The following is a 26,440-nucleotide window of genomic DNA, read 5'->3' on the forward strand; positions in this document are numbered from 1 at the left end:
ACTGAGTTGCAAGGAAAGAAGTTCAAAATAAGTCCTTATTAATCGGAATGCTCTACAGCCTTATCAAACATAACTTTTCTAATCTTAACAATCAAGGGCTGAGTTTAAAGAGAGTTAAGAAGATAGCATTTCTTTCATGAAAATTTCTTAATTACAACAAAAAATAAATATTGTCTTTAACAGCTCAAAAAAGAAATAGTTTCAATATGACATGACCTCCTTAGAATTATAACCATCACATAGATTTTGACAGAATTATAAAATACTTTATAACTTACCTTTGCTTTCTCAATTTCTTCTCTAACATTAGAAAGAAATGATTCCCATGAATGTATGTCAGATTCCATGACAGGATATGCTGCAGAATCACTGAGAGAGTAGAAAAATTTATAAAACTGCTAATGTCCACTTAAAAATTTTTTTAAATTGAAAGCACTAAAGTACAAATGAAAATAAACATTTAAACACAAGAGAAACATGATCACACACACAAAAACAACTATTTTTAAAGAACTGTATATCTTACAGTCACTACACTTTAGGAAACTTTAACTGTTGATCTAATCCAAATCCCAAAACTGGTAGGCAGAGAGCAAATATTCTCCTGAATTTGAAGATCAGACACTCTTCAGTTGACATCTTCATATTTAACATCAAAGGCTATCTTTGTATTGAAAAACAAACAAAAAACAAAGGCAGCCTGGAAACATCCCAATAAAACCCTCAACCCCATCTTATTGTAAAATAAAGGGTGGGTGTCTAACAGGCTATGTTAAACTTCTCAGCGCCTCATGAATCTGCTCCACTGAAAGTGACAGATAAGTTTTCTACTCCTGATTGAGAAGATCAGGAACACTACCAATCCGCAATGGTGTCAGTTCTCAGTATACGTCTTAAAGAAAAACCACAACACTGCTTTTATGGCTTTCCTCTTTTGCTATACTTGGTGGAATGAGCAGAATTAGCACAGAATCCCTAAGAAAAAACGCCGTGTACTGTGAGGCTTAATAAGGAGTCAATACCATTAGATAAAATGAGGCCTGAGATATCTTTGTTTCCCAGATCCACCACAACGCATAGCCTACAGCTGTGCTGCATACTGGCAACTGAACACCACGTGGTCTCAACCTCAGCTGTACTAGTCCTGTAATCTGAATCAGCATATTAATTTATCTTTTTTTTTTTTTTTTTTTTTTGCGGTATGCGGGCCTCTCACTGTTGTGGCCTCTCCATTGCGGAGCACAGGCTCCGGACGTGCAGGCTCAGCGGCCATGGCTCACGGGCCTAGCGGCTCCACGGCATGTGGGATCTTCCCGGACCGGGGCACGAACCCGTGTCCCCTGCATCGGCAGGTGGACTCTCAACCACTGCGCCACCAGGGAAGCCCCCTCAATTTACCTTTAATCAGAAAGGTTTTCTCACCTTTCTGAAAAAAAACTTAATCTTGAAACATGAAGAAATAAAGAACTATACAATAAAACTGTTTTTCCATAACCCACAGAATCTCTGGTTCAACACTGAGGGTTTGAAATTTAAATCAAAAAGCACTAGGAGTTAAGAATTCAAAATCTGTGTGTGGTCCCATTTGTTTATTTTTGTCTTATTTCCATTTCTCTAGGAGGTGTGCCTAAAAGGATCTTGCTGTGATTTATGTCACAGAGTGTTCTGCCTATGTTTTCCTCTAAGAGTTTTATAGTGTCTGGCCTTACATTTAGGTCTTTAATCCATTTTGAACTTATTTTCGTGTATGGTGTTAGGAAGTGTTTTGCACAGCAAAGGAAACCATAAACACGATGAAAAGACAACCCTCAGAATGGGAGAAAATATTCGCAAAGGAAGCAATGACAACGGATTAATCTGCAAAATACACAAGCAGCTCATGCAGCTCAATATCAGAAAAACAAACAACCCGGGCTTTCCCTGGTGGTGCAGCGGTTAAGAATCTGCCGGCCAATGAAGTGGACACAGGTTCGATCCCTGGTCCGGGAAGATCCCACATGCCACAGAGCAACAAAGCCCGTGCACCACAACTTCTGAGCCTGCGCTCTAGAGCCCACGAGCCACAACTACTGAGCCCGCATGCCACAATGCCCACATGCCTAGAGCCCGTGCTCCACAACAAGAGAAGCCACGACAATGAGAAGCCCGTGCACCACAACGAAGAGTAGCCCCCGCTCACCGCAACTAGAGGAAGCCCGCACAGCAACAAAGACCTAACACAGCCAAAAATAAAAACAAACAAATAAATTTATAAAAACAAAATAAAAACCAAACCCAATCCAAAAGTGGGCAGAAGACCTAAATAGATATTTCTCCAAAGAAGATATACAAATTGCCAACAAACACATGAAAGGACGCTCAACATCACTAATCATTAGAGAAATGCAAAACAAAACTTTAGTGAGGTATCACCTCACACTGGTCAGAATGGCCATCATCAAAAAAATCTACAAACACTAAATGCTGGAGAGGGTGTGGAGAAAAGGGAACCGTTGGTGGGAATGTAAATTGATACAGCCACTATGGAGAACAGTATGGATGTGCCTTAAAAAACTAAAAATAGAACTACCATATGACCCAGCAATCCCACTACTGGGCATATACCCTGAGAAAACCATAATTCAAAAAGAGACATGTACCAAAATGTTCATTGCAGCTCTATTTACAACAGCTAGGACATGGAAGCAACCTAAGTGTCCATCAACAGATGAATGGATAAAGAAGATGTGGCATGTATACACAATGGAATATTAGCCATAAAAAGGAACAAAATTGAGTTATTTGTAGTGAGGTGGATGGACCTAGAGTCTGTCATACAGAGTGAAGTAAGTCAGAAAGAGAAAAACAAATACCGTATGCTAACACATGTACACGGAATCTTAAAAAAATGGTTCTATTGAACCTAGGGGCAGGACAGGAATAAAGATACAGACATAGAGAATGGATTTGAGGACATGGGGATGGGGAGGGTAAGCTGGGACGAAGTGAGAGAGTGGCATGGACTTATTTATATACACTACCAAATGTAAAATAGATAGCTAGGGGGAAGCAGCCGCATAGCACAGGGAGATCAGCTCGGTGCTTTGTGACCACCTAGAGGGGTGCGATAGGGAGGTGGGAGGGAGGGAGATGCAAGAGGGAGGAGATATGGGGATATATGTATATGTATAGCTGATTCACTTTGTTATACAGCAGAAACTAACACAACATTGTAAAACAATTATACTCCAATAAATATGTTTAAAAAAAAAACCTGTGTGTGGAATATGATAAAAGGACCAGATGAAAAGTAAACCCATGTGCAAAAATCTATACAGAAAAGTGCTAAATGCTAGACTGAAGGAGACCCTCTAGGATTCCCAGGTAAACCTTACTCCAAAAACAAAGCAAAAGAAAGAAAAACAGGTAAAGATTACAGAGGGTTGAAAAAAAATGACCAGATATAAATATCTTTTGAAGTGACATGCCCATACTCTCCCATTAAGACTGTTAAGTAACTATTCTTACGGAAGGCAAATGTTTTTAAAAAGCCTTAAAAATGTGATCTTCATTCCAGAAATTTATTTCTTGCATGGAAATGACTAATAATTTAGCTATAAGGATAAAACTTTAGCTATAAGGATACTTGCTACAGTGCAGCTTTTATTAACAAAATGTGCAAACAACCCAACTCTCCCACTATAGTGGTGTTTAATAAATCACGACATGTTTGTACACTGGGATACTATTTAACCTTTTAAAATTAGGTTGGAGAAACATAATTATTGATATGAAAGGAAGCTTCCTGTATACTACTTAGTGAAGACTATAAATTTTTTTTTCAAATACTTAATGGATGTGCTGCAAAATATTAATTAGTTATAGCTTAATTAAGAATTAGGATAATTTTTATTATTTTTGTTTACATATTTTGATTTTTCTATAATTGAATATGTATTAACTATATTAACTATTAAAAATAAAGTAGTCCTGGGCTTCCCTGGTGGCGCAGTGGTTGAGAGTCCACCTGCCGATGCAGGGGACGCGGGTTCGTGCCCCGGTCCGGGAAGATCCCACATGCCGCGGAGCGGCTGGGCCCGTGAGCCATGGCCACTGAGCCTGCGTGTCCAGAGCCTGTGCTCCGCAACGGGAGAGGCCACAACAGTGAGAGTCCCGCGTACCACAAAAAATAAAAATAAAAAAATAAAGTAGTCCTAATGTAATTTTTTTCTTAAATCAGCCCTAACCTTTTTTTACTCAATGACACTTCTGGAAAGACACCTGTGACATCACAATACCTGCTCATTAGCTTCAGGTTCTTAAGAAACCCTTCGGCTTGTGACTCCATGGTCTGTAACTTATATACTTCTGTCTCCTTCCAGTTTTCGAGCACAGATACCTACCATTAGATTAAAGAATGTAAGTATTTTCAAACTAAAACTATTTTAAAGTTGTTAAAACAAACATCCTAAACCACTTTCAAGTTTCTCCTTAAATGACATATGATCAGAATCACCAGAACTTAATTACGTTATAATTTCTCTAAGGTGAACATGAATTAAAACTTTTGGATTTGAAAATAGAATAACAAGATGACAGTAAAATTATATACCTAAAATTATACTTTTCTCAGATATGAAACTTTCCACATGGCTTACTGCTTAAGCCATATACAAGCACAGAGCTAGGTTACCTACATGTATATACCTGGTGTGCATAATCTATGGCCCTGTTCATGGTGAGCAGAGGGCCAGGACCCTGCAGAACAACCCCAAGGTTGAACCCTACCGAATTTAAAGGCCTCGGAAACAGACTTGTGGTTGCCAAGGGAGAGGGGGGTGGGGGATGTGGTGGGAGTTTGGGATTAGCAGATGCAAACTATTATATATAGAATGGATAATCAACAAGGTCTTACTGTATAGCACAGGGAACTATATTCAATATCCTGTGATAAACCATAATGGAAAAGAATATAAAGAAAAGAATGTGTGTGTGTGTGTATATATATATATATATATATATATATATATACACACACACACACACATATGTATAACTGAATCACTTTGTTGTACAGCAGAAATTAACACAACATGGTAAATCAACTATACTTCAATAATAAATAAATAAGTAAATAATTACAGAATAGCTGCATTAAAATAAAATAAATGCCTCAGAGAAGTTGTTATCAGCAAGGGCATCAAAAGGCTCTAGGGCATGTTTTTAAAACTTTAGACTCTCTGGCTCCCCGCACAAGCCAACTGGCCATTTTTGTAAAAGTCACTGCAGGAAATGTAGACCTGCCTTGTTTTAATCCAGGTGTCAGTAACCTTGACAGGGTCCACCAGGCAAATCTGCTTGCCAAATGGTGGTAAATGGGAACTGAATGACTTGGGAACAGAGATGCAGGCATAGTATCCGCAAAGTACAAGTATTTGGACTTTTTTTCCTTCCTTTCTTTATAAAAGCAGCTGCATAGCTGATATTTCACTGGAAGACTCATGTTTACAGACTCCATAAGCTAAGCTTTTCCTTACTTTTCTAGAATAATCATAGACACATACACAAATAAATAACATTTACTTCTCAATTAGAAAAACAAAGACAACCATATTTCAGGAACTAAATAAAATAGAGCCAGAAGTCATTATTATTATTTTTGTCTCAGTAGTTTCTCAAATAGTATACTGACATTGGTATATATTCTTCTGCAGGGAGGAGAGTATATTCTTAATAAATGGATTATTTTCAAGTTCCTTTTCTAGCTTGGCAAATAGATTTTATGGTTGGCTACTTCATGGTGCATCACTTGATTAAATATGATGAAGTCATTAATAGGGTAGAGTATGGAAAATAATCGAATTATGTTAAATAAGCAGGTTATAAAATGTGGTGTACACTATGAGTACAGCTATGTAATAAATAAGCACAAAGGTAAAAAATTTTAAAGCTACAGGCAAGGAGAGAGTGCTTGTTCCAGGGAGGTAGGATTATGGGTGAAAGGATATCCCTCAGCCTCCACACTTCCCAGCAATGCTGTCATGCCTCATGTGTAATTAAACCCAAAGTAAACAAATGATATCCTGCCATATCTGTCAGTCACCAAGTGTCCTGGACTCACCTCTGCATCCACAGCCCTTTGAAGACTCTCTTCATAATGCTCTTTCTCTTTCTTTATACACTCTTCTATTTTCATTTTCTCATTCATAAATGTATTACTGCAAATATTAAAGAAAAAAACTTATTGAAAAAAACTTCATCAGTGAGATCACAAAGGCTGAAGCCAGGTTAGCTTTTAAGTCATGCCACGAAAAGACTTACACATCTTCCAGAGAAACTTCTTGCCTAATATTTGACTATATAATGCAAGACTCACATGTGCTCTTTGCACTTTACAAATGATCGAAGGAAGATGTGAAATTAAAAGTGAGTATTGGTGGGACTGCTGAGAAACTGGTTCACCATTTTTATGAGGCTAGGTTAAGTCTAAACTGGCTACTGAGTCAGAAATTCTATTTTGACCCATATTACAAGGTAATAACCCAAAGGAAAAAAGTGATATGCACAAAGCTGTTCATGGCATTACGTTTATAACAGCTTAAAAACAAAAACAAAAACCCGGCATGGACTATGATCTAAATGGAAATATGTGTATGAAACAATATTAAATAAGAAAAGCAGAATCCAACTGCTTACTACTGAATACACTGGTTACCAGTATGTACAAACATTTCTCTTAATAAAGGTTAAAAGGAAACTTTTTATAGGTTCATAACAAAAATTCTTAAATAAATCTTTAATTGTAGAGCAAGAAACTACCATAATACAGTCGAGACTGTTATTTCAAATAACATAAAAGTTTTTAAAACACATTTTTAGTTTCAGGTTAATTCAAGGGAAAAGAAGAGTAATCAACAATGATAACTTCAGGACATTTTTTACACCGACAATGTGAAACAAAAGGAGAAACATCATAAAATAAAAATATTTAAAGAATAAATTTATTTAAATATTAATTTAAATAATAAAATAGAGAAAAACTTAAAAAGAGAAACATAATTAATTAAAAGAAACAGACAAGTAAAAATATATTTGGGGGCTTCCCTGGTGGCGCAGTGGTTGAGAGTCTGCCTGCCGATGCAGGGGACATGGGTTTGTGCCCCGGTCCGGGAAGATCCCACATGGCACGGAGCGGCTGGGCCCGTGAGCCATGGCCGCTGAGCCTGCGCGTCCGGAGCCTGTGCTCCGCAATGGGAGAGGCCACAACAGTGAGAGGCCCGCGTACCGCAAAAAAAAAAAAAAAAAAAAAAAAAAAAAAAATATATATATATATATATATATATATATTTCGATGTCTAAATATGTGCAGACTGTGCCTCTGGTGTTAAAAGTATAATAAGATGTTAAAATAAATTTAAGCTTAATTTGCCTGATTTCAAACGACTGGTCCAGAAGTAATTCACGTTCCTTTTCCTTTCCTGCATTTTCCTGGGTATACCTACAAGTAAGTATAAATCACCAAATTTTAATTAATTTTCAAAGGTTTTTAAAAACACGATCTGACACAGTAAATTCCTATATCCATGCAAACATTTCTTGAATTCTTTACATTTATTTTTGTTTCATTTCTAATATCTTCTAAATAGGCAAAGAATTTGGACGATTTTCCTTTTGGGAAAATTTCCTTCTACACCTGCAGGGCAGATCACCTTTTTCTTCACTCTAAGTCGCGTGTCTGCAGCAAAGATCCCCTGTCTCAGTCCTCTGTCAGGAGCACCTCCAGGGGCTTCAACACAAGACAGAGGAGTAAGGGGTCGGATCATCATCAGTTTAACGGTGGTTCTCACTCAAAATGAAAACAGCCTTCTATTCTTTAAAACAGAACCTCAAGTCCAATTGAACACACACACACATGCACTCGCATGCACACAGTGGGACAATTCTTCTAAACAAAGTGTGTAAATCTTTGATACTTAAGCAATGTCCTGTAGCAGGTGGGTTTTGCCTCTTTCACGCTCACCTATACACCTGTTTAGTCATCTCTACTTGCTAAAAAACCCACGTTTCCACTGAGAACCAGGTTAAATGCCATTTCACTTCTTTTACAAAATAGTTCCTCTAAGTTCTCAATGCTAGGTGGCTTTTCATGGAATTTCTGCCTTCTTTCATAATTATCTCTGGCTTCTGCCACTGCACCTGCAACTTGCTCAGAACAAGAAAATGTGGCAGAAGTGATGCTCTGGGCTCCCCTGGTGGCACAGCGGTTGAGAGTCCGCCTGCCGATGCAGGGGACACGGGTTCGTGCCCCGGTCCGGGAAGATCCCACATGCTGTGGAGCGGCTGGGCCCATGAGCCATGGTCGCTGAGCCTGCGCATCCGGAGCCTGTGCTCCGCAATGGGAGAGGCCACAACAGTGAGAGGCCCGTGTACCGCAAAAAAAAAAAAAAAAAAGAAGTGATGCTCTGACAGTTCTGGGTCTGAACCTTCAGAAGGTGGGCAGCTTCCACTTCTGCACTCTTGGAAGCTCTTAGCCACCACATAAGAGGTCTGGCTACCATGATGGAGACCACATGGAGAGATCAAATAGGTAGAAGAAGCCACATGGAGAGAGAGAAGGCCTGAAACTGCATAGGAAGAAAGAGGCCAAGTCACCCCAGCATCCCAGCTGAGCCCAGCCACAAGAGGAACCACTGACAAGACCAGCAGAAGAATGGTCCAGCCAAACAGCCCAGACTGCAAGAGCAGGATCAAATAAAAATTAATTTAAGCCACTGAGTTTCTGGTGTTTTGTTCAACAGTAGATAACAAGTAAGCTGAGGAATCATATGACATATCACTGTTTAGGGAAAGAGGGGTTAGGAATGGATCACAGAGAATCTTGAAACAAACGTGGCCCATCTAACAATTGCCTGAATGTATTACCAAATCCTTCATATTACAGAACCAAATTTTAATAATTTAAAGATTCAGGATGGAAGTAATAAATAAAATGATCATCACAGAATCTTAGTGCTGGAAAGAACCTTAGATCTAGACAAGCCCCCTCATTTTACAATAAGGAAAAGGGGTTTAAGGTAATGTTCACAGTAAGAGGGGGTGTTCAGACTGGAAGTCGGTTCTTTGTTGATTTGCAGTCTTACCTTTATGTAATTTATCTGCAAACATGGTAGGTTTATAAAAAGTTTTCGGTGCAATAATTCCCCAACGGATGTTCTTTAAAATGAAATGAAAATACCTAAAATTTTCACTTTACTTGACATAGCTTGAAATTGAATATCAAAAATGAAAAATAACCCAAAATATACCCAAATAATAAATAAATAAGTAAAAATCATTGACTTTCAAGTGTTACTTACATTTCACTGGCATTTAAAACCTTTTTCATCTTCTTCTTCAGTGCCTTTAGTCTCTCTTGGATTTCTTTTTTCTCCTGTTCCCATTTTTTAATTTCCTTTTCCAAATCTTCGAGGAACCAATCTAATTCTGTCTTTGAGATCTAAAAACATTTTAGAAAGTACCTAAATAAATGGGAAGATATACTTAAAAAAAAAAAAAAAAGAGCCTGAAAGACTAGAATTGTGGTGGTGTGCTAGCTTAACCAATGACTCCAGTTCCACAGAACACACACTCAGGAGCTGGCTGTATGTGCTACCCTGGCCGAGGCTGGGACATAAAGTCGCACAACACACAGCCTCAGCCCTTAAACAAGGACGGAGAGAGACATGACAGACTATCTGGTACTTGGGAAGGGCTTCTCAAAATCAGTGATATCTGATCTCTGTCTTCAAAAATGGGTCTGGGGCCTCCCTGGTGGCGCAAGTGGTTGAGAGTCCGCCTGCCGATGCAGGGGATGCGGGTTCGTGCCCCGGTCTGGGAGGATCCCATATGCCGCGGAGCGGCTGGTCCCGTGAGCCATGGCCGCTGAGCCTGCGCGTCCGGAGCCTGCGCGTCCGGAGCCTGTGCTCCGCGATGGGGGAGGCCACAACAGTGAGAGGCCCGCATACCGCAAAAAAAAAAAAAAAAAATGGGTCTGTCACATGGAGAATGGATTCCAAGTAGTGGCAACTGGTGAGGCAGAAGGTTAAAAGAGTAAGGCTGGGGCTTCCCTGGTGGCGCAGTGGTTGAGAGTCGGCCTGCCGATGCAGGGGACACGGGTTCGTGCCCCGGTCCGGGAAGATCCCACGTGCCGTGGGGTGGCTGGGCCCGTAAGCCATGGCCGCTGAGCCTGCGCGTCCGGAGCCTGTGCTCCGCAACGAGAGAGGCCATAACAGTGAGAGGCCCGCGAACCGCCAAAAAAAAAAAAAAAAAAAAGAGTAAGGCCTGTCTGTGCAAAAAAGCAAGAGGTGCTACATGGTTGGAGGACGAGGTGGGTGTTCGGAAGTCAGGGCACGGAGAATGGCATCTGAGGCACCTTGGGTTAAAATGATCAAGGGCCTTGTAAGCCATGCTAAGGAGTGTGGACTTTATCCTGCAGAAAACAGGAAGCCAGTGAAGGCTCTTAAGCAGGGTTGTGAGATGATCAGATTCTTATTTTAGAAAAATAACTGAAAGACAAAGAGGTAGACTAGGGGTAAGAGGGTACATGAAAGATGAGAACAGTGGCTTTCACATTTTCTTGACTTTCTCTGACACTTTCTTATTGTGACCCACAATAGCAAATACATTTTAATAATGATCTACAGCATATGTATATACATATGTATGTATGCATGTATATACACATAAAACTGAAAAAAAAATTGCCCTCCCTTTCTGAGATGTTTTCCGATATTTCTATTCTATTCTACTATTAAAAACAATTCTAGTCACCATCATTAAACTGACGTCATAGCCCATTATGAATAATAACCTTTATTGTTAACGACTATATTAGAAAAAGGTAAAAAAAAAAAAAATCTCACTGCAGGGACTTCCCCGGTGGCGCAGTGGTTAAGAATCCACCTGCCAATGCAGGGGACACGGGTTCGATCCCTGGTCTGGGAAGATCCCACATGCCCCGGAGCAACTAAGCCCACGTGCCACAACTGCTGAAGCCCGCGCGCCTAGAGCCCATGCTCCACAACAAGAGAAGCCACCGCAATGAGAAGCCCACGCACTGCAATGAAGAGTAGCCCCTGCTCGCCACAACTAGAGAAAGCCTGTGCACAGCAATGAAGACCCAACGCAGCCAAAAAATAAAAATTAAGTTAAATTAAAAAAAAAAAATCTCACTGCAATAGCCCAGGTGAGAGACAAAAAATAAAAATTAAGTTAAATTTAAAAAAAAATCTCACTGCAATAGCCCAGGTGAGAGACAATGAGGATGACAGTGGTAGCTGTAGGGACGATAAAAAAAAATAAAGGAAACTTTAGAAGACTAGAATGGGTAAGACCACGTGTCCGACTGGATATATGGTAAAGCAGAAGGTGACAGAGTTAAAGGTAAGTTTCTACTTTGGATGAATAACTAAACAAAATTCCATTAACAAAAAAGGAGAATATGGAAGACGTACAGGAAAGAGGCAAATTAACCTAGATATGTATGTTTAAATAAATTTATGAGTAAACAATAAAATAGATATAAGAACTTAATAATTTTGACCCCGCAATCATTTTCATGGGACAGAGTAGACATTTGTAAGTGTTTGACGAAGACTACAAATCAAAGGAATAAAATTCTGAACTCAAACAGTCTTCCAACATAGCCACACAGAAAGGAATGACGTATTTCCAGGTTTTGCTGATTTACACGTCTTCTAACAGGCTCTTCTGGAGTGGGTCAGCACCCCATCAAGTCAGGCGCGTTCTGCTCCCCAAAGAACCTTTCCCAATATGGCAAACTCCAACCCCATTAATATACTACCGTCCAAAAGTCCATTCACCAATTAATTAGTTGTAACTTGGAATGCATTTCCCCATAAAAAGCCATGTTAGAAACATCAGTTAAATAGCCAACACTTCTCTTCCAAGAAGCTCACAGTTACGGTGGTAAGCTGAATAAAACGAGGTCTACAGTGTTAAAGAAGGCAAGTTTCCAGACCATGAAGAGTCTATTTGACTGGAGAAGTAGTAGCCTCAACGGGGGTTCTGGGAGCAGAGACCTGCGGTGCTGGAAAGACGAGGAGGAAAGCTAAGACTCCCCTCTGAGACGGTTTTGAAAAAGACTGTCATCTGTCTTCAGCAGCCTCCCGTCTTCCTTCTGGCAGCGGGTTCCGCCCTCTGGGGGCCCTTCCTCCCTCAACACCCTCGAGTTTCCCTGGACCCCTGACGTAAGCCCACCCCCAGCTGAGGGCCTGCCAACTCCCAGGCATCCTTCCAGTACGGCCTTCCTCCCCTCCCCTTGCCACCCCTCACCCCGAGGGCGCCTGACCGCAGCACAGTGCTCAGACGAACCACTTCAACCGGCCTGGAAGTATCCACACTTCATCCTTCAGCCTAAATGATCCTCTAAGCTACAGGGAGTCTGCACACATGTTTTATTTGGCAAGCCCAGTACTTTTCGTTTGCTTTTCAAAATATAAATGTGTTCTCTCTGCCTGGTCACAAAGGCCTTTGGTTTGCAATACCTGCCAGAATTTCAGGCAATATGACAAAGAGAAATGAAAAGCTGTTATCTTGATGCTCTGGACGGTTAGGTACAACACCCGTTGAGACAGCCTTCTTGGTCAGCTTTCTTACGCAGGTGTTGCCTTTTGAAACTTCTTCTGAACCTACGAATTCTCTAAAAGTGTTATGTCATTTTTCGAGGTGTCATCTCTTCAATGCCAGCAGATATACAGGTGGTGCATATGCTTGTAAGATGCCAGCCACTTATAAGTAAACACGCTCTAGACTAATATTTCTAACAATTACTATGTGAATCAGAATGGAGCAACATTTACAAGAGACTAAAAGAAGCACGTTTCAACTTTACTCTTTTCCAGTTTGAAATTCTACTAGTAACGATGGCTGCTTAATGAAGTCCCAGCTTCATTTCTGCTTAGGGAGCCTTTCATTTTCCACCTCTGACCAGGTTCCCTGTAGCCTGAACTTCCCGCTTAGGCTTAGAATGTGACCAGGTCACTGAGACATGGGTTCAGCTACAGAAACTTGGAGCCTCCTCCTTCAGAAAAGACGGTGTACCCTGAAGCCAAGTTACACAGACTCCCTGTGAAATACGGCTCTCTAGTCAAAGAGGCATCAACTTACAAAGACATTTCTCCCTCATCAGCTTTCGACACCAAGGTTTCGGATGTTCCTGGGAAGCAGATTTGCTAACCAGTCCAGATTCTTAATGACTTTAAAGTCCCGCCGCAGGAGTAGGGTTGGCCTCAGTGGCCTTGAGATGTGCAGGCCAACTGTTCTAAGGCAGCAGAGGCTCAACAGCTCAGTGACATTCCCTCCATCTTGGGGACGGTTCAACTCACATTTTCCTTGCTGCAATCCTGCTGATGCTGAATGTGCTGAGTCATTACTGTGACAGAGGTGACCACCATGCCTACTAGGCTTACAAGATCCTGTATTCTACTACCATGACCAATGTCCATACGCACGCCTTGCTGCTGACGGCCAAGCCGAACTTGTTTCTTGCCTCTATTCTAAGCCAATGATTTCACCTAGGATTCAGCCCTTTGGCTGGGAGACGATGTACAACCTCAAGGTTATACTGGGACATAAAAACCTACTTGGCAACAAGTACGTAAAGCAGTTCAGGTATCAAAAGGCACAAAGTATTACACACACACACACACACACACACACACACACACACACACACACACACACACACACACACACACACACACACACACACACACACACACACACACACCTACAGCTCAGCCATGAAAAATGCTACATGAGCTCATCTGCCATTTGTACTCACCACGCTTTAATGACATGGCTGGCCTAAGGCAGCTATCATGAGCTTGTCTCTGACTACACGAAAAAGAATAATCTGAATGCCTTTCTTTGAAACATTAGAATAGGAGAAACAACAGGCTATATACAACTGCATCCTGTATTTGCACAGTTCACTGACATAATTATAAACACCTCTGAAAGTCTTTTTCTCAATTAGAGAACATTTGGTTTTTATACCTCTTTTTTTAAACCTCAACTATGTTTTAAAATAAATATTTGAAGTGCCTTCAATAATATATATAATTTAAAAAATTAAAAAGAATGCTAAGTAAAGAAAACAGAATAAAAAGACAAGAATGATAATATAAAAACAGAGCCAGAGTAATATAAAAACAAATGGCATGAGGTCCTAACCATTCTTCAGAAACAGTATTAAAACTTTCTGGCAGTTGAAGTCAAATAAAAACAAGCCCACTGCACAAAGAAACACAGATAGTAAAAGCAGAGAGGAATGACTTCTCAGGGCCTCATAAAGAGGATGCTACATAAAAGTCCTGGAAGATCAGCACAGAGCCTGGCACTTAAGAAGCATCCAATAAATATTTGTCAAATGAAAGAATGGGTAATATCCTCAACTACATACTAGCAGTAAATAAAGCAACAATCTTCACAGAACATCCAGGCCTGATGGCCTTTCACGTAGGCTGACAGAATATGAAGACACAATTCACTAAACCCAGTTCTTCAAGGGCCCAAGTACAACTGTTTGATAACATCGGCAGAGCTCCTAGTCTGTACGCTGAGATCCAAAGATGGCTAAGAAACAGTCCTCACTTTCAGGGAGATCACAGTTTGGTGGGGGAAATATGCATAAAAGATAATTACTACACCATACACAAAAATTAACTCAAAATGGATCATAGGCCTAAGTGGAGAGAGCTAAAACTTAAAACTCTAGAATACAGGAGTACATCTTGGTGCTTGGTGATCTTGGATTTGACAGTGGTTTCTCAGCTATGGCATCAAAAGCATAAGCAACAAAAGAAAAAATAGAGAAAGCGGACTACACTGAAATTTAAAACTTGTGTGCTGCAAATGATACCATCAAGAAAGTGAAAAGACAACCCACGGAACAGGAGATAGAAGAAATAAAGTTGTAAATATGGAAGATGGGAGAAAATATTTCTAAATCATATATTTGATAAGCAACTTGTACCTAGAATACATATATATGAAAACTCTTAATTCAATAATTAAAAAACAAATAATGAAATTAATAAATGGGCCAAGGATTAAAACAGACACTTCTCCAAATTTTCCAAAGATATAAAAATGGACATTAAGCACATATAAGATGCTCGACACCATTAACCTTTAGGGAAATGCAAATCAAAACCACAATGAGAAACCACTTTACACCCATCAGAATAGCTAAAATCAAAAAGAGAGATGATAATAAGCATTAGTGAGACCATGGAGAGACTGGATCCCTCATACACTGCTGGTGGGAATGTAAGATGGTGCAGCTGTTCTGGAACAGTATGGAACTTTCTCAGACTCTTAAATATGGAGTTAGCATATGACCCAGCAATTCCACTCCTAGCTATATACCCAAAAGAAACAAAAACATATGTCCACAGAAAAACTTGTACTCAGATGTTCATAGCAGTATTATTCATAACAGCCAAAAACTGGAAAGAATCCAAATGTCCATCAACTGATGAATGGGTAAATAAAATGTGATACAGCATACAAAGGAATATTATTCAGTAGTAAAAAGGAATGCAGTGCTGATACATGTTACTTGGACGAATGTACACGGATGGACCTTGAAAACATTAAGCTAGGTGAAAGAAGGCACTCACAAAAGACCACATATAATATGACTCCATTTATATAAAATGCCCAGAACAGGCAAATCCATAGAGTAAATTAGTGCTTGCCTACAGCCGGGGGAGGGAGGGAGGAGAACAGGAAGTGACCGGTCGTGGTTACGAGATTTCGTTTTGGGGCAATAAAAATGTTCTAAACTTAAGATTGTGGTGATGGCTACAACAGCGTGCACATACTAAAAACACTGACTATATACTTTAAATGGGTGAATTTTATGCTATGTGAATTATATCTCAATAATGATGTTAACAAAATGATAATTACTGGGTAATATAGTGTGAGGCACTCATTATCACCACTGCATTAATAAGGGCGTTTAACCAAGCCTGAGCTGTCGTCAGTGACTGCTTCCTCAACAAAGTGATGCCTGAGTTGGACCCAAACAGCGAGGAGGAGTGAGCCAGGCTTGGGGAGGAAGAAGGCTACTTGAAGCAGAAGGAACAGTGCTGGGAAAAGGTCCAGAAGTGAGCAAATCCCATGACAAGCAGTATCCATTACGTAAGGAAGAAGGCAGAAGATGGAGTTAGATACCAATCACAGAAGGTCTCTTAAGCTCTTGGTAATTACTGAGCATTAGTGAATGACTGGTGCTAACCTACTGTGGCAGAGGGATGGCATTCACAGCCCCATCCTTCACCCCTCCCCATATCTACACCCTTTCTCATGGGACCTGGGCGCTCCCTTCACTAAAGAGGCAGTCTCTTTTCCCCACCCCTTGAATATGGGCTGGCTATGTGACTCGCTTTGCCTGATGTGATATTAGCAGTGACTGTCCTCGCTTGCCCTTGTGCTTACTGGAAGATAAAAGACACATGGAGCAGATCTAGTTGCCCCTGTTGTCCCTGCTGAGGCCATTCTAGCACAGCCCCAAACAGCAGAGCCCTAGCTGACCCCAAGGTGAAACAGTCTAGCCAAGCCCAGTCGGGATCAGCTAACCCACAGACGCACACATTTAATATTTATTGTTATACATCACTGAGGGTTTTTGTGGGTGGTTGTTACTCGGCATTATTATGGCGTCGATTAATTGACAGGCTGCTCATGAAATGCTGAGAAATGTTTTTCATCTGGTTGCGGAACTGACATTCTCTCTTTTTTTTTTTTCACAATAATGATGCTTATTAATTATTTTAAAATAAAAAAGTCAATATATTAAAGAATAACATTGATTCAAAATATTTAAAGCAAAAACTTGACAGAATTGAAAGGAGGAAAAAAAGTCATATTGATCATTAATATAGGAGATTTTAGCACTTTTTCAATATGTAATAGAAAAAGAGAAAAAATCAATAAGAGTACAGAAGATAAGAAAAATAGAAGTAACAGATTTGGACTAATCAGCATGTGCAGAACAGTACACCCACAAAAGGCAGAAAAATAAATACATATATATTTTATATACATATATATATTAATGGCAAATGGTTCTTTTCAAGCACACATGAAATATTTTATAAGTATTGACTATATTTTGGGCCAAACAACAAAATTTTAAAATTAGAAATCAAAACCAATCAATGACAAAAAAATCAAATAACAGAAAGTTAAATTAAGAAGTATAAAAATATTTGAATGAATGTAAAACAGTATACTTCAAACATGATTCAAGGAATAAATCTCAAAGGAAATTAGAAATTTTGTACTGAAAAGATAATGAAGATGTGACATATAAAAATATATGGAATACAGCTAGACATTCTCTTAAGGGAGGACAAAAGCAAGGTATTTGGAGCCGGACACTCACCACCTGCCCTCCTGCTTAGTACTGGTGTGACTTGGAGCAAGAAGCATTAGCAAGTCCGGCCTCCTTTTTCCTTATCAGTAAAATGGAGAGAATATTATATACTATACTGTAACACTAGTACACTAGGATTGTTCTGAGATTAAATAAAATAATACATGTAAAATATTTACAACTCAGTATGGCACATAACATGAGCTCCATAAATGTTAGATTAAAAAAAATGCTGGTGCAACTAAGGAGCCCGCCTGCCACAACTAAGACCCAGCACAACCGAATAAACAAATAACTAAATAAATAAATGTTAAAAAAAAAAAAAAAAGGCTGGGGACGTCCCTGGTGGTCCAGTGGTTAAGACTTCGCCTTCCAATGCAGGGGTTGCAGGTCTGATCCCTGGTTGGGGAGCTAAGATCCCACATGCCTTGTGGCCAAAAAAACATAAAACAGAAACAATATTGTAACAAATTCAGTAAAGACTTTAAAAATGGCCCACATTAAAAAAAAATATCTTAAGAAAAAAATTTAAAAAGGCTGAACTTGGCAAAGGCAATAACTGAACAGGAGAACCCCACCTCTATGCAGACGTGAGCTGAGGAAGTTTTGGCAGGCAGGGGCCCAAGATTCTGTTGAAACAGGACAAAGTTCCAAATTCTACTCCATAAATTATTCTGGGCCAAAATTATTTTGACTGTGTTTTAAGAGTCAATGTCAACTAAATCCCCATCTTAGCTATAAGCAAATCTCATTAAAGCACCTTAAGAACATATGACCTAGGAGAGATGGGGAGTGACTGCTTAATGGGTACAGAGCTTCTTTTTGGAGTGTTGAAAACGGTTCTGGATTAGACGGTGGTAATGATTATACAACATGATGAATATACTGAAAACCACTGAACTGTATACTTTATAGTGGTTAAAGGTGAATTTTACCTTAATAAAACAAGAAAGAACATACACCCTTGAGCAATATGGCAACCAGTTATAACCTGCTGGTTGCAGGTGAGACGTACATTAAAAACAATAGGAGACTCTGGCTTTAGAATTGCTATTTTCTTCTGGCAGGGAATAGAGAATTGGCCCATCCCTATCTCATGATAATCAAACTCCATCAGCTATATGCAATAGCTGGCCCAGATTTTTACTGATGCTTTGTAAACGCTCAGCACTTTTCAAGTGCTTTGTAAATAAGTGATTTTTCTCAAAGAGGGCGTGACAGCATTCTGGGTGGGGGACAATTCTTCCTCTTTCTATACCTCTGGCCATTCCCCACCCCTTTCCAACCACCTCTGTGAGTCCTCACAAAACTATGAAGTAGAGATTACATTATTAATGAGGAAACTGAGGGTCGAAGAGATTGAGTAAATTATTTTAGGTCACAAAGCTATTAAGTGGTGGTGCTGGGGTCACGAGTCAGGCAGTCTGACTCTTACTGCCCAAGTGTTTTTTGTTTTTTTTTTGCACTGGGTCTTCGTTGCTGTGCATGGGCTTTCTCTAATTGTAGCGAGCAGGGGCTACTCTTAGCTGCCGTGCACAGGCTTCTCATTGCGGGGGCTTCTCGTTGCGGAGCACGGGCTCTAGGCATGTGGGCTTCAGTAGTTGTGGCACGTGGGCTCAGTAGCTGTGGCTCGTGGGCTCTAGAGTGCAGGCTCAGCAGTTGTGGCTCGTGGGCTCTCAAGCACAGGCTCAGTAGTTGTGGCACACGGCTTAGTTGCTCTGCTTGCCTGAGTTCTTAAACGTGATTTGCTACTGCTTGCTTCTCTATTCTCTATAAGGGGGAAGGGCTGTTGTATCTAATATATCCAAATGTGGGATCGAGAAACTTTAAGTAAGTATTAGCTCATAACCTCAGTGATCTAAGAGAGTCAAAGGCCAAGGGAAAGATAACAAAAGTGGAAATTTCTTTTTACGTTTGTAAAAGATTTTCCACAAGTGAATTCTCAGTATAGTCATGATTAGTAAAGTGGCCACAACTAAACCTCATTTGCTCTTGTGCAGACAACAACCTAAGGATCTCAGACAAGCAATTTATCCTGCTAGGAAACGGGTATACATTTTACATGGAAAGTCTAATAACCCAACTGGCCTGTAATTTGAGGGACTAAATAATGGCTCTTTTTAAAAAATGGACTGACTACTCTTAAGTACAACCACATGGAACCAGACCCAGAGCCTTAGCAAAGTTAAAAAGCAGGTCAAGAGTCCAAGCCCACCAGCCCAAGCTGCTGCCCTCTCACAGCCCTCCTCCCTGGGTGCTAATTTACTGGACATTTCTTGGTCAAGTGTACAAAGAAGCCTTGATGAGCTGCACAAACACAGGACCCAGTCAGACCAGCAGTTTATAAAGCTGGACAAGCCTCTGCCAGAAAGAAAGAAACCTCACTCACCAGATGCCCACCTAAAATTAAGTGGCTGAGTCTGCAAATCTGCCCTCAGCACTTAATCGGGTGAACACAGGCATTCCCGCACGGATTTATTAAAACTGAAAACTGAATTTTCCTGAGGCAATACAAAGTTTACAAAAATATTTTATTTTGTTAAGCCCCCCAAGTAGCTTATCCAAATTAGCGTTCTGTGAGCCACTGTGCAGGGCTTTACTTTTGCTCATGTTTCCCTCTTCACGATCAAGAAGACTTCATTCAACTGGGCAACTGAGCAGAAAGGCTGGTTCCTTCCAATTCTTCTCATTCTTCAAATCTCCCCAGTCTCATCCCAAGTAAAAACATGTCCTAAGGAATGTTATAACAGTAGCCTTTACATACCAACCCTCTTCTTCTGGGCATACTTAAATCTCAATAAATGAGTTTATTGATTAAGGTCCCACAGCTCATTTTCTTCTACTTAATATGTAACGTCAGCTGTTGACTCAGACATCTGGAACAAATTCTTCCTTTCTTAAATGGACAAACAGCCCTTTGTTACCTCTGTACAAAAGACCTCAGTTTTTACAAGCTGATTATAAAATGGGCAGAAGACCTGAAAAGATATTTTTCCAAAGAAAACATTAAGATGGCCAACAGGTACATGAAAAGATGCTCAACATCACTCATCATGAGAGAAATACAAATCAAAACTACAATGAGATATCACCTCACACCTGTCAGAATGGCTGTCATCAAAAAGAACACAATAGGACTTCCCTGGTGGCACAGTGGTTAAGAATCCGCCTGCCAATTCAGGGGACACAGGTTTGATCCCTGGTCCGGGAAGATCTCACATGCCGTGGAGCAACTAAGCCTGTGCACCACAACTACTGAAGCCCGCGCACCCTAGAGCCTGCAAGCTGCAACTACTGAAGCCCACACTCTCTAAGGCCTGCGTGCCACAACTACTGAAGCCCGCACGCCTAGAGCCCATGCTCTGCAACAAGAGAAGTCACCGCAATGAGAAGCCCACACACCGCAACGAAGAGTAGCCCCCGCTCAGCACAACTAGAGAAAGCCCACTTGCAGCAACCAAGACCCAATGCAGCCAAAAAAAATTTTAAAAGAGCACAATAAATGCTGGCAAGGATGTGGAGAAAAGGGAACCCTTGTACACTGTTGGTGGGAATGTAAATTGGTGCAGCCACTATGGAAAACAGAATGGAGGTTCTTCAGAAAACTAAAAATAGAGCTACCACATGATCCAGCAATTCCACTCCTGGGTATATATCCAAAGAACATAAAAACACTAATTCAAAAAGATATATGCACCCCAATATTCACAGCAGCACTATTTACAATAGCTAAGATATGGAAGCAACCTAAGTGTCCATCAACAGATGAATGGATAAAGAGATGTGGTATATATATATACACAATGGAATATTACTCAGCCATAAAAAAGAATGAAGTTCTGTCATTTGGAAGAACATGGATGGACCTAGAGGGTATTCTGCTAAGTGAAACAGGTCAGACAGAGAAAGACAAGTCTCTATGTTATTGCTTATTTGTAGAATCTAAAGTATAAAACAAACGAATGAATATAACAAACCAGACTCACAGATAGAGAGGACAAGTGAGTGGCTACCAGTGGGGAGAGGGAAGGGGGGAAGGGCCTGATAGGGGTAGGGGGTTAGGAGACACAAACTACTATGTATAAAATAAATAAGCAGCAAGCATATATTGTACAGCACAGGGAAATACAGGCATTATTTTGTAATAACTTTAAATGGTGTATAATCTTAAATGGCGTATAATTTTTTTTTAAAAAATTGAAATATAGCTGATTTACAATATTAGTTTCAGGTATACAAAATAGTGACTTGATATTTTTATTAGATTATACGCCATTTTTAAAATGTCATGAAGAACTTAGGGGTAAAACAGGAATAGAGACACAGACCTACTGGGGGTGGGCTTGGGGATATGGGGGGGTGGGTTGTGACGGGGAGGTGGAGAGGCATGGACGTGTATACACTACCGGGCGTGGGGTGGATGGATGGTGGGGGGTGGCCGCGTGGCGCAGGGGGATCGGCTCGGTGCTTTGTGGCTGCCTGGAGGGGTGGGATGGGGAGGGTGGGAGGGAGGGAGATGCAGGAGGGAGGGGATGTGGGAATAGATGTATATGTATGACTGATTCACTTTGTTGTAAAGCAGAGACTAAAAAAAAAAAAAAAAAGACCTTAGTTTAAAAAACAAACGTACCATGATTTCCTCACATCTATAATTCCATTTTCCCACTAATTCAACTGGGCCTTGCCATGAATCAGTATTACTCCAAGAACCAGTCACATGTAACTGAAGGTCAATCTTAACGAATGGAATTCAAGATCAGTAGACTCAACCAAGATACTCTGGGTGACTTTACAGTTCTAGTATGCCAACGCTCCATGCGTTCTTTTTATATTTCCTGAGTAGTAAGATGAAGATGATGATGATGATAGTAGTAGTAGTAATAATAGTGGCAGGCAACACTCAGAGAGCTCTTACTATGCACCAGGCAACGTTAAGTCCAGTTAGCCCTCTGTGTCCTCAGATGTGGAACTCTCAGATACAGAGGGCTAACCATATTACACCATTGTATACAAGGGACCTGAGAATCTGTGGATTTGGGTATTTCTGAATGGGTCCTGGAACCAATCCCCTGCAGATACTGAGGGATAACTGTACTTTACAAGTATTAATCTAACCCGGCAAATGGGAGCCACTGTTACCCATTTTTTCCAGATAAGAAACTAAAGCACAGAGATGTTAAATAACTTGATCAAGATCAGAACTAGTATAGAACTAAGCCTGGATCTGAATCCAGTCAGTCTGACTCCAGGCCTCACACTCTGAACCACTATTGCTACACAACCTCTCTCACTATAAACAAGAATTTAGGGACTTGCCTGGTGGCACAGTGGTTAAGAATCCGCTGCCCAATGCTGGGGATGCAGGTTCGATCCCTGGTCTGGGAAGATCCCACATGCTGCAGAGCAACTAAGCCTGTGCGCCACAACTACTGAGCCTGCGCTCTAGAGACTGCAAGTCATAGCTACTGAAGTCCGCGCGCCTATAGCCCACGCTCCGCAGCAAGAGAAGCCACCACAATGAGAAGCCTGCGCACCTCAACGAAGAGTAGCCTCCACTCGCTGCAACTAGAGAAAGCCCAAGTGCAGCAACGAAGACCCAACGCAGCCAAAAAAAAAAATGCCATGAATTCAGAACACAATGATAAAAAAATTTAAACAACAACAATAATAATAATTTAACTTGGAGCTTAGTCTCCAGAAAATAGTTTTGAGGTTTTTTTGGTATTTATTTATATATTTTAACATCTTTATTGGAGTATAATTGCTTTACAATGGTATGTTAGTTTCTGCTTTATAACAAAGTGAATCAGCTATACATACACATATATACCCATACCTCCTCCCTCTCGAGTCTCCCTCCCACACTCCCTATCCCACCCCTCTAGGTGGTCACAAAGCACCGAGGTGATCTCCCTGTGCTATGTGGCTGCTTCCCACTAGCTATCTGTTTTACATTTCGTAGTGTATATATATGTCCATGCCACTCTCTCACTTTGTCACAGCTTACCCTTCCCCCTCCCCACGTCCTCAAATCCATTCTCTACGTCTGTGTCTTTATTCCTGTCCTGCCCCTTTGTTCTTCAGAACCATTTTTTTTATTCCATATATATGTATTAGCATACAGTATTTGTTTTTCTCTTTCTGACTTACTTCACTCTGTATGACAGACTGTCCATCCACCTCACTACAAGTAACTCAATTTCGTTTCTTTTTATGGCTGAGTAATATTCCATTGTATATATGTGACACATCTTCTCTGTCCATTCATCTGTCGATGGACACTTAGGTTGCTTCCATGTCCTGCCTATTGTAAATAGAGCTGCAATGAACATTGTGGTACATGTCTCTTTCTGAATTATGGTTTTCTCAGGGTGTATGCCCAATAGTGGGATTGCTGGGTCATATGGCAGTTCTATTTGTAGTTTTTTAAGGCACCTCCATACTGTTCTCCATAGTGGCGGTATCAATTTACATTCCCACCAGCAGTGCAAGAGGGTTCCCTTAGAAAATAGTTTTAGTTAAGCAAGCAAACTGAATTATGATATATGAAAGTTCAGATTCACAGCCCTTTTCTTAGACTGCAACTTGTAGAGCTTCTAAAACACTGTTACTTTAATATGTCATAAGGAAATTTGAAAGAGGCAACGAGAAAGAATCCTTTCGTTTGGCCATCAATGCAGTAGCTCAGCTAATTGAGGCTACATAAGCACAATTCTCCTAATGATACCGCATGCTATGAAAGAGGGTTTCAGATAGGATTACCTTGTTTTCTTCTAGGTGCCTTTTCAACTTTTCTTCCAGATCCTTGGTTTCTTCTGAGCCCTTGATATTTCTCTGCTCATAACTTTCACATGCTTCCTTAAGCTGCTCTTGTAAAGCCTGGTACTCCTTTTCAATCTGTGAAATACTCCCCTAAAAGTATAATACAAAATTATCTATTAAAAGTAGTTTTAAAAGCCTATTTCTGATCTTGTTCTGAACTGTCTCTTAAAATAAACAAAGGAGAATATATGGCAGATGAAAATTTACAAGGGAAATGTCACAATAATTCAAGAATTAAAAACCTGTTACACTGTTTATCAAAGCCAGCTCTATTTCTTTCTTTCTTTGGCTGCACTGGGTCTTAGTTGTGACACGTGGGATCTTTGTTGCGGCATGTGGTATCTTTTCTTGTTGCAGCGCACGGGCTCAGTAGTTGCAGCGTGTGGGCCTAGCTGCCCCGTGGCCATGTGGGACCCCAGTTCCCCAACCAGGGATCAAACCTGTGTCCCCCACAATGGAAGACAGACTCCCAACCACTGGACCATCAGAGAAGTACCAAGCCAGCTCTTTTTTTTTAAAAAAAATTATTCATATTACTGGAACTCACAAGGAAACTTCTCACTATGTACCGTAATTAGCTCTGAATATTTGTTTTAGAAGAGTCCAATATTAAATTAACAGTTTGATATGAATGTCATCCTCCACAATGAATATCAAGAACTACTTACCAGCTTTAAAAACTGCAAATATTATGCATATTTTAGATAGGAACAGGACATAATTTTGGCCCTACTTTTATAGTGTTTCAAATGGATAGTTGCTGATATTTTTAAAAGACGAGTTAAAATATTATCAATAAATTATTTACAGTTATGTAACTGCCTCCCAGACAGCTTTAAAAAAAAAAAAGCAAACAGAAGTCATACTGCAGTGTGAAATGTTGGCAAACAAAAAGCAGCATTTATGTATTTTTTTAAAGCCTTTCCTACTGCTAAGACTGGCAGCAATCACACATTTGTGTCTGAAAGAAGCACCTGTTTGATTCTGGCAACTCCTCCCAGCTGCAGGTAACTGCTCTACCAAGATACGAGGGGCCTTGGCAGCCAGGCTTTGGAAATCTAACCCAGTGGCACAAACTTGGTCCGTCTTCCCCATCTCCTGTACCTCTCCCAGCATCTTAGCATCTTCCAAGTGTAAAAAGGCAGGGAATCAAGGTTTTGAAATTCTGTAAATTATCTGAGAACCGTGAACTGTGGCCAGGGTGACCATACGTGCCAATTTGCTGTGGAGAGTCTCAGTTCTTGTCATCCAGACTGAAAGTTCAGCTCTACGAATACAGCCCATATTTAAATAATCAACTAAATGGTGAACCTTACTATGACCCACAAGCAAGCCTTTACGGTTTCAGATCTTAGTTATTTCTGTTTTCAGTCTCAATTCAGCAAAAGGATCACAATGCAACTCAGTATTATGAATTAATTCATATGCCCCAAATTGCTAACAGAGACAGGCAGCAAGTTATATGCCATCTCTATGTTATTATACTTAAATTTCACCACAATTGTGTAAGAGATATGTTATTTTCAGTTTTTACAGATCAGGAAACCAAGGTTTAGAGAAGACAGGCAACTTCTCAAAGTCCCAGAAGAAAGCAGCCGTGCTGGGGATAATTTTAAGTCTAACTGGTTGAGAAACCAGCAATCAACTATGCTAATGTCAAGGTCTTGAAACTAAGAGCTAATTTAAGAAAGTATTCGTGAATTATCCCAACACTGATGAGAATATTTATATGAGGGTAAAAACACTGGCTCAAACACAGCATACCTGGTTAAAGCTAAGTAGTGTAAGAACTCAATACCACTCATTCTACTTGGTATACACTCATATTCAGCCAACAATGTTCACCACAGCACTGTACACATGAAAAGCTAACATAATCTAAATGTTCAACAAAAGAATCTAGTCAAATAAACTATGAATTCATATAATGGAATACCAAGCATGCATTAAAAATGTTGGTGAAAATTGGTATTTACTGACATGGAAAAAAGTCCACAATCTATTAAGACTGAAAATTTCAAATGTAACATATATGGTATGATCCCATCTTTTAAAAAGCATTGCTTAAATAAACAAACAAACAAATAAATAAATAAATAAAATAAAAAGCATTGCTAACTTGAATGCCAATGTTAAAATAAAACCTGAAGGCTGCACATCAGATTCTAACATGGGTGATGGGAATGTAGA

The 26,440-nt window shown here is 40.1% G+C and overlaps 1 protein-coding gene across 9 annotated transcripts in view; it reads right to left on the reverse strand.

Annotated features, from left to right (window-relative positions):
• The window catches only part of TTC3 (tetratricopeptide repeat domain 3), a 141,563-nt gene that overhangs the window by 12,086 nt on the left and 103,037 nt on the right, over positions 1-26,440 (reverse strand). For all 9 annotated transcript variants that reach the window (XM_060098492.1, XM_060098493.1, XM_060098488.1 and 6 more), the window contains 6 exons: positions 24,191-24,340; positions 9,336-9,475; positions 7,409-7,477; positions 6,101-6,197; positions 4,278-4,378; positions 279-369 (listed from right to left, as the gene is read on the reverse strand). In XM_060098492.1, coding sequence (XP_059954475.1) covers positions 279-369; positions 4,278-4,378; positions 6,101-6,197; positions 7,409-7,477; positions 9,336-9,475; positions 24,191-24,340 — 648 coding nt within the window. The remainder of the gene's footprint in view (positions 1-278; positions 370-4,277; positions 4,379-6,100; positions 6,198-7,408; positions 7,478-9,335; positions 9,476-24,190; positions 24,341-26,440) is intronic.

The sequence above is a fragment of the Mesoplodon densirostris genome, chromosome 5 (assembly GCF_025265405.1).
Source record: "Mesoplodon densirostris isolate mMesDen1 chromosome 5, mMesDen1 primary haplotype, whole genome shotgun sequence".
Lineage (NCBI taxonomy): Eukaryota > Metazoa > Chordata > Mammalia > Artiodactyla > Ziphiidae > Mesoplodon > Mesoplodon densirostris.